Source organism: Tetrao urogallus (assembly GCF_951394365.1).
Source record: "Tetrao urogallus genome assembly, chromosome: 1".
NCBI classification, from domain to species: domain Eukaryota; kingdom Metazoa; phylum Chordata; class Aves; order Galliformes; family Phasianidae; genus Tetrao; species Tetrao urogallus.
This window is the reverse complement of record NC_136813.1, coordinates 127,268,031-127,280,638: the sequence shown is the minus strand read 5'-3', so window position 1 is coordinate 127,280,638 and position 12,608 is coordinate 127,268,031. Positions and strand designations below refer to the sequence as shown.

Below are 12,608 nucleotides of genomic sequence, written 5' to 3'. Positions count from 1 at the left end.
AAACAGAATAGACAGGTAACTCCACTGCAGTTTCACCTCCCTCACTTCCTCACCCTGAAGCCCTTTTGCTTCTTGTTGGTCTCCAGCAAAGCCAGGGCAAAAGGAATGGCAAAAGCAAGTGGGCAGCCGGGAGCCCTCCAGCAGGGCATTAGTGCCAGCAGCTGCATAAACGCAAGAGTAAGAATGTTCCTGCTGCTGAATAATCTTCTTGGGCCTTATATAGACTCTCAAAGTTATCAGGCCATCAGCTACACTTGCCCAATAGCACAGGTTCTTCATATAGCCACAGAAAGGATCAGATGTATAGATATCTCCTTCTCTCCCTCTCTCATTTCCTTTTACACCAAGGACTGAATTCTGCCTACTAGAAATACATTCTATGGGCCACATCCAGCTCATAAAATGGTTTGACTCCTCCACACCCCCACTTCAGAGAATGACTTTGGAAGAAGGTAAATGTACATATGTATTTTATATCAATTAATGTGACTTAAAAGTCGTAACACACACACGTATATATATATACACAAACACAAATATTTAGATGAGCTTGCTGTACTTAAAGATCAGCTCCTTCTTTCAATTCCATTCAATCTTACCATTTTAATACACTGCATCATTAGGAGATTTAATGCCACACTGTGAAATAAGCATATCTAATGGTTCACCTTTTGAGAATGTTACCTTCCAGAATAGACCAGTAGGTATCCCCACCATAAAATCTGAGACTTTTGAGTGACTACTCATCTGCAGAGGGTGTAAAGATCAGCACTGAAAAACTAAAGGCCATCCCCTTTCTATAATATTTCAGTTGACACCTCTAGAAATATGAAGTAAAAAAAAACACCAAGAAATAAGTTGCAGCACTTCATACATGAGTCATGATTGTGCAGTGAAAAGTACAAAGCTCCAGCAGACCCCTTAGAGGCACACCTGGGTTAAAGAGAAACAAAGCTGATACTACTTTGCATAAGTGAAGACCAGAAAACTGAACAGGAATGGCAATTTGTGAGTGTGAAATTTTTCACTAGGTAGGCTTATAGGATAAAGTGAAGACTGGGACTTCTTTGAACATTACATCATTTTCAATCCACTTTCATTAGAGGATTTGAGAAGAGTATTCCTTAAACAAGACGTGACACTATATAGCAGGCTGAACAAAGTTACATCTAGATGTTAATACAGACTTTGTATTTCAAACCTCAAATGCAATTTCAGAGTTCTTCCTTTTTATCTTAACATCTCAATGACAGCCACTAACGCAGGAGCTTCTAACCACCATAATTATCCAGACCATTTATATGCCACACTCTTTCTTGTGCCTCATTGATCATCAGCCATTGAAGTTCTGTAGCTCTATTTCACTTACCCTACCTGACAAGGGTTTACTGGCTCTTCCTTATTGCCTGAAGTTAGAATTCCATTGAATCCTCAGCAAAGTTTCAGTAATTGGTCCAGGCCTCAACTTGTCAGAAACTTGGGTGGGTGCAGCATATTTGCACTAATAAAATTGTCATTCCTTTTAATATAGAAATAATTTATGTACTGTTTACAAAGAAGTTCTGTCAAGTGATGCAGCTCCATCTATTCAGCAGATGCATGACATTACTCAAACTGCAGCACTCTGCCCTTATTTGCATTTTTCTGCTATACGTATGTACCGATTTACATGCAATACTTCTGAAGAGGCAGAGAATAAAAGTTATTTGACCACTCAGATCTGCCGTAATTCCGTACTGAGTGTAAGTCCCTGTTCTCCTGTGAAAAATATCAAACCCCAATGCAAACCAACTGTTTTTTTCTGGTTTTTTTTTTTTTTTTTTTTTTTTTTTTAAAGGAATGGTTTCTTCAGTACATAACCAGTTTCATTTATACTGTATACTTATCTTCTTTTGAGTGCAGATATACTACCTCCTTCACCTTTCTCCCAGAGTTACAGAAATACTGAAAGAGCTCTAATACTGTCTCTTACATCTACAGCAGCTGAGTACAACAAACAAATGTGTGCTCTAAAGATTTGGAAAGTTATCGCTTGACACAAGCAATTCACCCTGCAGAAATCATAGAATGACTTACAGACCTTAAAGCCTACCTAATTCCACTCCCGGCCATGGGCAGGACTGCACCCAACAGCTCAGGCTGCCCAGAGCCACATCCAACCTGATCCTGAACACACCCCAGGGATGGGGCATCCACAGCTTCCCTGGGCAGCCTGTGCTCCAGCATCTCACCACCCTCTGAGTAAAGAATAGTAAAGAATTTCCTCCTAGTATCTAACATCCAAACCATCTGTAGCTTCAAAAAAAAGACTTGCGGTCAATCGCTTACTTATAAAAAGGTATTTGAAGCACGTTCCACTCATGTTAAATTAACACCTTAAAAGATTCTTTCTTTTGTCATTGAGGCTTAGAATAAAGTAATGTACTGTCTGCTTAATCCTCTTGCAGAGGAGAGAAAACAAACATTTCACCTCTAAACAGGTGTACTTTTTACATATAAAGCCTAGCATAATAAGAATTCTGCAACTGACAGTGGAGAGTACCAGCAGCCCAGGTCTCATTCTTTCAGTTTGCGCAACAGAAGCAAATCACAAATTAATAAACAATTATCAGCAGTCAGAGAGCTGACAGAAAGAAAAGACACCACAAGAATTTCTACTCTGAAGAAACAAATCCATTGCTGTAATGATTGGTAATGCTCAGAATGATTAACTTGATGAAAACTGAGCTGAGTGCTACATTTTGATTTGTAAGTTGTGAGCTTTACCTGTCTTGTCTTTGCTGATGTTTCAATAAAAGGAATTCCATAACTTCTTGCTAAATCCTGAGCTTGTTTTGTATCTACTGTTCTGGAAGGCAAATCACATTTGTTTCCTACTAGCACCATTGGGACATCTTCAGAGTCTTTAACTCTTTTTATTTGTTCCCTAAAGAAAAAAAAAAAAAAAGTTTATTTAACAGATATTAATAGTTTATACAGTAGATTATAAAACACTAAAACAAATGAAATTATGGCATTTCAACATCATTCCTTATATTAATTCACTGCACATTCACTATTAGAAGCTACTAAAAAATAAATAAATTGATCAAGTCCTATCACTATCAAGCTTATTACTTTATTCTTAAAAGGCTGGCATGTTGCAGCAAGTGTTTCTATCAGCAGTGCTCAGTAAGCCAAACTGCCATAGCTTCTCATGTCACTACACAAGAATCTTCCCCAAAAACAACAGTTAATGTCAGCTCTGGTATAAATCTTACTACCCATCTCCCATACTTTGCACTCACAATACCCAGTTCATTTGCTGAGATAAAACAGTCAAAAGCCCTCTGCCTGTACTGTGTTTTTCAGGCCAGGTCAGCATCATAAACTATGCACTTAGATAAAGAGATTTTAAACTCCGAAGACCACTAGTCTGATTCTCTGAAAAGAGAAATCTGGTACAGAGTCTTTTAAAAGACTAGCTAGAAAATGTTTTTACCATACCATTTAGATGTACTTGTAAAGAATCTCAAATAACAATCATTTATTTCTTCTTTTCTTTCCTTGCTTTCTTAAACAGTCTATAAGTCTTCTCCTTAATGCAGTCGTTGTTTTCAGTTATTTATTTAGAAATATTCAGTTTCAGTCAGCAAAGTCATCCACAGGTGTGGGAATGCACAGGAGGAGCTCCTGCATTCAGCTCACAGCGCTGAGTTAAAACCCAGAAGGCCTCCCCGTGCAAGTCTACAACTATTTCTTTATGAAGCTTAAAAGCAAACTTCACACTCCTTTTTGCCTTATGTCAACACCTTCCCATTTCCTTCCTCCTCTACAGACAGAGGAAACTCCTTTCTAATAATCTGGTTAGACAATGGAGATGTAGGGTGTTTTTCTGAGAGCGAGATATTTTATATTTTTTTATCTCTACTTGAGAACTCTAATCTATTCCATTTTTATTAGGAAGCTGCTGGTACATCACATTCTTCACTTACTACATTTTAGATATAGTGAAAGGTATACAAAGACTGGCTAGCTCAATTTCAGTTTGGAAAAGCAACAGTCCTGAAACAAAGGGCGTACAGAACTCTCCTGATCGCACAGTTGCTACAGGAAGGTAAGCCAGCAGTAAACTAATTTTGTAGCTAGAAATCTACCAGTTTAGCAACTGAAATCAACACTACACTACCAAATGAGCTGAACTGCTAGCATACAGGATAAGCTATATATAATACATATAATATATGCTACACAATCCAGACAGCTACAGCTCCTCACTCTGATTACCTTGAACTATCATAAGGTATCCCACCTTAAGTGAGGAATCAGTGACTTCAATTTGTTACAAAATGAGCAACTTCAGTTTAAAAGTAGATGTTGAGTTTGTGGTTATTACTTACAGCAAGTCATTCCTATGCTACACAGCAACACAAACTCAAGAGCATTTAAATATTTAACTTGGAATAGCTTAACTTATGCATTTGGGAACAACCTTAAACTGATACTGCTAAAATCCGTGATCTTTGGTGGGATTTGCCTTCTAATACAACTCCCAAGCAGAATTCAATGTAACATGAAGCTAAAAAGCTATAACTTACTGGTATTGATAACAGAAGTAGAGACTGCTTCTACTTCCATTTTAGTGTAGCTGCCATCAAGCAAGCACAAGTTTCAATTTTTAACCAACTCAATCAGCCATCATCCAGGCTGTGAAATTTCATATGGGTATCCTTTTTATTTTTTTTTCTTTAAGGTGTCAGAGCCCACGTTACCATTTAGGTACCCATTTAGATACCCTTGCATGGGTATTTTCCTCCTCTTCCCCCAGAGAAGAAAGGCTAACAATATATTATCTGTAAATTTTAAACTGTGTTTTTCATCTTTAACCCACAATTTTATTTATGGAATAGGCAGAGTTTACTTTCAGATAATTTCTTACTACATAAATAATATCTATTAAGGCAGTAACAGTCATTCATAACAGAGAGCTTTCAGATACGTTGCCTGCTTAACTCCAGAATGAAACAACAGATTTTCAATTACCGAAAATTACAGACTTACAAATGGACAAGTAAATTGCAACACTGCTAATTTGCAAATTTTCCTTTAAGTGCTATTTCATGAGAGGTCAATTCATTATCCAGTGTAAAAAGCAAGCAACCCACACAGCTAATACATGAGTTAGTCATTTATCTTTCAGCATACACACCTATAATGGTGAATATCTTCAAAAGATTTTGTATTGTTTATAGCAAATACACACAGGAAGCCTTCTCCTGTTCTCATATATTGGTCCCTCATTGCACTATATTCTTCTTGACCTGCTGTATCAAGAATATCCAAGAGACAGGTTTCCCCATCAATTACTACTTGCTTTCTGTAGGAATCCTAAAGAAGAGAGAAAAAAAAAAAACAAACAAACATGGTTAAATACAAACAAAGTTTTTAAGCACAGATAGTTCAAAAGATGTTAAAGTTGTTTTCCAGTAGTTGATCATACCTGAAAACACTTATAATCCAATTTTACAGATAGGCAAACGAAAGCATAACTGGTAGCCCATCTTTCTGCTCAGACATTAATCCAGAAATCCAGAAAATGCCACTGGAAGGACATGTTCTGATCTGCATTCCGTGTCTTCAGCAAGTAACACTGCACGCGTATGCACATATGCACATACACACAGCATTCTTATTTCTCATTTTGTACAAAGAGACAAAAAGTTCAAATTGAATCCAGATCAAAAACCTCTTTGTTCATATGAGAATTGAAGAAAGCTGTAATCCTGATTTTAAAAGATTTAACTATGAGCTAACTCAATTGGGAAAAAAAAAAAAAGTGAAATGTGGCCTTCATTCTATGGATGTCAATAAAAACATCATGCCACAACATGTACAAAATAATAAAATAGAAAAAGTTCACAAGCAGAACAACTACTCCAAAAATCTATGCTTTTGGAAAGGAAGTAAAGCCTTCAGAGAGTCTTCAGAGAAAGAAGCCTTCAGAGTTTGAGACGGTAAAAGCTGTTTTATATCCCTAAGCAGCTGCTTATAACATTTGTTACCAAATTACCAAAATTTAGTAAATACATTTGAAGTTCAAGTTTTTCAGACAAGACAGAGCAACACAAAGCACAAAATCAGACACAAGCCCTGATAGGTTCCGAGAGATGCTGGAACAAATTATTTCAACACTATCAACTCAAAGTTTTCAGGTCACTGACTCAAGTAGCTGAAATCTGTACAGAGTCCCAAGCAGCTAAAAGTAATACTTATTTACAGGCCTTTTGGTGCTAGACTTCTGTAAGCACATAGTTTTAGCAATAACGAGAGCACGAGTCCTATTTTTTCATCCAAACCTCTATTTCCTACAAGCACTATTATAATAAGACCACGTCAGTAAACTTTAAAAATGTCACTGAGCACCACAAATTATTCTCAGTTAATAATACTCATAGCAAGTAAAAGGCGTCAAGAGGAAATCATGGCATAACCTTTCAGATCCTTTAGCTAGAGATTAACATAATATTGCTTGTGCTCTTGTTATATAAGCAGGATCTTTTTAATACTCTACAAAAAAAAAAAAAAAAAAAAAAAAAAAAAAAAACCACAAACTGAAGCTACTGTGAGGGGAACTGAAGTTGCAATTCTAGCCAACTTCAAGATGAATTCTGCATGGTCTTCCTTCCTTTGCATCAATTTTAAGCACTATACGCTGTGCACTTTATCAATTCGGTGGCTTGGTTTGTTTTTTTTAAACACAGAAGTTCGTTCTTTCTTGTTGCTAATCCTAAAAACAATCACAAGACAGCTGTATAAAATCAGTATGTTCAAGTAAACAAATGCTGGGCTCTTATTTATGTCGAGCCTCGATACAATTCAACAATATCAGGTAAAACGTTATTGACTTCTTACCCTTAACATACAAGTACAGCTCCAACATGATTCTGGAAGTATTAATGTCACAGAAGTGCAAATTCAGTGTTCAAGTAAGCAGTTGGCAGTCTTTGAAATATAAAAGCTGAGAGAAATACACAATCTCCAATGTATTTTAAAATAAGGCTAACATTCCATCTCAGCGCTTAAATGAGAAGGAAAAAAGCCTGCCCATCTTTATCCCAACTCACTTCAATCAACAGGAGATCTCCCACATCCTATCAACTTTATCACAGTTCAGCAATGTATTAACATAACTTCTGGCATTGCATCAGTCATAAAAAAAGCCCATTTCATTTTCTTCTTACAATCCGACTGCTACTTCAAAAATATGAATTTCTGTGCAATTCATCACTCTAGAGGGAAAGCAACTCTCCAAAGCTGAGCTCTAAACAAAAGCTTTAAGTAATTTTCATCAAAGAAAACCACTTTAAAATTCTTCCTGCAAGAAATGCTAGTTTTAATATGCCACACCAGCAGCAGCAAAGCTGCTTGAGCACAAAGCACAGCACAGGTAGACGAGCAAGGAATGCCTTCAGATAGTTTGTTCTGAAAGAAAACTAGAAGAGAGGATCTGAGATGGAAAAGACTAAGGATGTGAGAGAGAAAACTCACATTTATGATTTCCTACCAAGTTGCTGAAAAAATAAATATATGGCTTTTTCAGTTGCTGTTTTTTTCTACCCTCTCCCCTGCAAAAGAGTCAAGCCTAAAAAATCCTATTTGGCACTATATGAAAACCAAACCACCACATCAACAGCTCAGGTTGCTGAGACCTCCACAGCAGCATCACAGTGAATACCTGCCCACACAGCCCAAACGCAGATAACATTCAAATGTTACCATACTGTAAGAAATTACCAAGTCCAAGAAAAAAAAATAGTGCAGGATGAACTGAAGAACTCAAAGCTAGTTACACTGCTACAATACCTGTCATAGAATCATAATGGAATCACGGAATGACCTTGGTGGAAAAGGACCACAATGGTCATCTAGTTTCAACCCCCTTGCTACGTGCAGGGTTGTCAACCACCAGACCAGGCTGCCACATCCACATAAAGCCTGGTCTTGAATGCCTCCAGGGATGGGGCATCCACAGCCTCCTTGGGCAACCTGTTCCAATGTGTCACCACCCTCTCTTTGTGAAAAACTTCCTCCTAATATCTAACCAAACCTCCCATGTCTCAGTTTAAAATCATTCCCCCTTGTCCTATCACTGTTCACCCTCGTAAACAGCCATTCCCCCTCCTGTTTATATGCTGTCTTCATGTACTGGAAGGCCACAATGAGGTCTCCCCAGAGCCTTCTCTTCTCCAAGCTAAACAAGCCCAGTTCCCTCAGCCTTTCCTCATCGGAGAGGTGCTCCAGCCCTCTGATCATCTTACTGGCCCTCTACTTCAGAATGGAGTATCAGAACCCAACATGGGCAGACTCCCTTTTAACAACAAAAAAACCCTTCTCATGATGTTTTTGAAATCCAGCAGCTTCACTGCACACTGGAAGATATGGCAATGGAAAAGCACCTAACGTAGGACTACTGTATATAAAACAAAATGCAAACTAGAAATTAAATGCAACACTGTACATGACTCCAAATATGAACTTGTCACTTCTCTGAGTATGCAGACATTATCTACATCAAAGAGTTTCAATTTAATTAATCACACAGCCTGCTGTTATTGACCTTTCAAGCCATAAAAAATATAAAACACACACATTATGCTAAAGGAGCAATAATAATTCCATTTGTTCACAACAATTACCGTTAACTAAAAATGGCATCTCAGCTTCCTGTCACAAATTGAGTTTATCTGGAAAAAAAAAATCCACTGACTAAAGAAACCCCATCTAGGAGAGTAACTACTTTTTTTAGGAATCCACTCTACCAATGATTAAATATTAAAATATCATAATTATTATGAAGCTACTACTACATGTTGGTGGAAGTTCCACAGGTGCACAGGTCATTGAAAAACACACAGACTTAAATATCAGTATTCCTAAATCACCCAAGGGATTTTGCTAATCCAATTGAAAAATCCTTTGACAGCCAGCAAGGAGGACTGCTCCTTCTCCAAGTCACTGAAAACATGACCTAAATGCTAGTACATGTATGCTGACACTATAAAAAGAACTGATTTTAAAGTAATCACGGAAGATATTGCAAATAAAGATTTAACGAATCTCGACCAGTAGAGGGCATCAGTCCAACTGCTCTGTGCATTAAGCCAGAGCTCAAAGGGTGAGTGTACACACTTAGAAAAAAAACACTTAAAATTGCTTGGCTGTAAATGTGCTTTGACATCCATTTCAAGAAAGATACGAAATTGTGATAAACACAACAAAATTTATTTCTGAATAACAGGAGTTACTCAAGCACACAGTAATTTTATTTTTTTCCCTATCATCAACTGTAATAAATTCAGATACAAAGTACAAAATAAATACATGTTTTTTTGACTGGATCATGAGACATGAAGCTTCCCAAGCAGGTAAGTTATTTGTTCATTCACTAATTCCACTGAAAAGAGTACAAACGTGAATGTTAGAGAATGCATCTGTAGTTAAGCAACCAGTTTTTTTTTTTTCTCTCCTGCACTGTTTCAGCAATGTAAGAATTTAAGAAGAGATGAATTTCACAATGGTTACCATGAAAGATTTAAAACAACTGAACAACCAGGTAGGTATGGAACCCACAGTATACAACAAACACTCAGCTCTTGTCTATGCCTACTCCAAAATACCTCATTATTTTTGAGGAAAAGGCATGTTTTGGCAACAACAACAACAAAACAAAAACAAACAGTAGAAAAAGAAACAGTAGTCAGTGAAAAACAATAGTTGTGACACTACTGAAGCACTTATTTACTGGTCACAACCGTAGCCTTATTTCCTCATTGCACGAAAAGTGAGCCTTTCTACAGCTACTGTTCTTTGGCAGCCCCATACCAGAACTACACCTATACACAGGAAGCACAACCAAACCCTTCTGAAGGGATTGTGCCCTAGCCAGAAGTGAAGCATTTAAACCCAACTACAAGCCCCCTAGCTGAAACCCATCTGCTTCTCCAAATAACAGAGCACCCCACAGTAACTGAAGTACGTACTCCCTACAAAAACCTAACCAAGTTACAGAATTATAACACCATGAGCACACAAAGCGATCTACCAGGTGAGTAGATAGAATATCCATCCATAAGGTCTCAGGATTTACAAGGCAAAAACGGCAACCAACTCCCTACAAGTTCTTGGCTGAGTACAAGCAGACTAATGCTGTTACATTCAACAAGCTGTTGATGCAGGTAAAATCCATTAGGCTATAGGTTTCTCCCAGAAAATCATATTGTTTGACTGCAGACCACACCACAGCCTTACAGACAACCTACCCTGTCCATCACTGAATAAAAGCCGCTGCTCTAGAATTCAATGTCCTTCCTACAAGAACCGCATGTTTTATTATCATTAAAATGCCTTCAGCATTCCTCAAAATACTCAACTTGCTGATTAGCAAAAATCCCTCAAGTGATTTAGAACTGACATTTAAGTTCTTGCGTTCCTGAACGGTTTACATAGGTTTGTCCTTTTCAGACAACTTCTAACGTAGAACCTCAACAGTGCTTTCTGCAAAATTTAAATGTACCTCTAATCCAAGAAACCTAGATGATGAGCAAGTAGTACAAGTGTTACCAACAACTCTGTAAGTTCCTTTTGCAACCAAAAAGTAAAATCCCATTTTGCCTGTTCCTCTCAATGAGTTGTGTTTCTTGTTTTTTAAGACTGTTCTGGGTTGACATTTTGTTTTCAGATTTCAAATCTTAATAACTGAAAGAGCTACCTTGCTAGTGCAAGGTAAACATTCTTCCTATCCATTCACAAAACCTTCAGCAAGCATAGGGTAATCTATCTGGCCACGCGTCAGACAAAGTACACAGGCACATTAAAGGTAATCCCGAACACAGCCTGGTGCATCCCCCTTTGTGGAACACCAACTCAGGCCTGTACTTCACTGAAGTAAGACAGCCTCCTACCATCTTGGGACACTGGCTCCTTTCACTCGTGCCTACCTGAGAATGACTCCAGAACCATTTCTGAGTCACCACATTAAGCCCAGATTTATACCCTTGCGATCCCTTCAAGTGAGGTTGGAAGCACCTCATTGTGTAAACATATAAGTGAAGTCATAAGCTGCAGAATGTTTCAGTGCTGGGAACATAAAAATCCCGGGTAAGTTATAATGTCATTTCTCCTTTCATACAGTCTGAGGTTATTAAATCAAACTACCCGCAGGAGATTTCAGACAACACTATTTACAAAGCCAGACCTGCCTACTCATTAAAAGCCTCTAAAATAACAGAACTGTGTAAGTTCAAACAGATTTTCAGATTCTGAAGGACTGTGCCATGTACAGAAAAGAATTCACGATAGCAGCTATCCTACATCTTTTTCTAGACACACAGAAACATACAACTGCTTGTTAAAAAATAAAAAAAAAAAAAAAAAAAAATCGAGTTCCAAATTTTTGCCTCATTCAGCATAACATCCCAGAACACATTCCTCCCCATGTGACACAGATCCTGATGATAAGAGCTGAGAAAGCCTGACACATGCATTTCAGAAGTAAAATCTCTCCTTACGTGTGACTTTCCATTTTGATATTAAGAGACTGATGCGGAGCTACAGTAAGTTTTGGCACCCTTTCTCCATTAGAGTTTGGCAAGTACTTCCTTACCAAGATCCTGCAAACTCATGTTCAAAGTGTCCAACACAACACAGCAACTAACACGCGCCACATTTCCACTTCACAGAACTGCTCATTTTTCACTGTAGCTGTTGTTATACAGCCAGCTCAAGAAGTACAGCAGTTTGCTAATGCCACTGTGATGCTATTCTTTACTTTTTATTTAATACAGCCTTGTTCTATAGCGTTTTTTGCAGTAATGTCCAACAGCAAACAACTCCCACCAGCACTGCTAACCTCCCAGCACACGAAGCTAAGACGGAGGTATTTACCTCTATAGTAGGGTCATACTCATCCACAAAGTGGTTCTGAATGAGCTGTATTGTCAAGGCGCTCTTGCCCACACCACCAGCTCCAACGACAACAAGCTTATACTCTGTCATTTTTTAGCAGACCTGGAGGCAAAGAAAGCAACGTTAGGCAGAAAGGGTTGGGATCAGACCAGCGAGGATGCCGTCGGTGTAGCTTCATTCACTATCGCGTTCCTTTACTACTACCGGAAAGCGGTTCCCTCCCGGAAAAAAGGACAAAAAGCTACGAAGGGAAGAGATTCCTCAGACAGGCTCTCGTTCCCCACCGCTTTCTTCTCAAGTTCCAGCGGCACGGCAGCCCGCCCCTCCGTCCATCGAGCAGGGAGCGCAGCCGCCAGCCGCAGAGGCTCGGCGGGACGGGGCCGCGGCTCTCACTTCTCCCCCCTCATCCCGCCCAGCCCCGGCACCGCAGCGCTGCGAGGGCGCTAGCACGGGCTCGGCACCTCCGCGGCCCGGCCGCCGCCCTCCCCGCCCCGGCTCCTCCAGCGCGGAGCCGCCGGGGCCGCCTAAGTTTGCGAGCCGACCTCGAGGGCAGGATGCGGGGTGATGAGAGGAGGAAAGGGGGAGCGGCGCGAGGCGCGAGATTGACTCAGCACCAGGTGCCGGGCTCCCGGAGGGCGTTGGCCACCTGTCCCGCCGCGCCGCGG

At 39.3% G+C, this 12,608-nt stretch overlaps 1 protein-coding gene across 3 annotated transcripts in view; it reads right to left on the bottom strand.

Moving 5' to 3' along the window:
• The window catches only part of LOC306958115 (GTPase KRas), a gene marked incomplete at both ends in the record, with an annotated part of 45,953 nt that extends 33,920 nt beyond the window's left edge, over window positions 1–12,033 (bottom strand). For all 3 annotated transcript variants that reach the window (XM_079549533.1, XM_079549534.1, XM_079549535.1), the window contains 3 exons: window positions 2,767–2,926; window positions 5,189–5,367; window positions 11,923–12,033. In XM_079549533.1, the coding sequence (XP_079405659.1) occupies window positions 2,767–2,926; window positions 5,189–5,367; window positions 11,923–12,033 (450 nt within the window). The remainder of the gene's footprint in view (window positions 1–2,766; window positions 2,927–5,188; window positions 5,368–11,922) is intronic.
• Window positions 12,034–12,608: the final 575 nt, after the last annotated feature.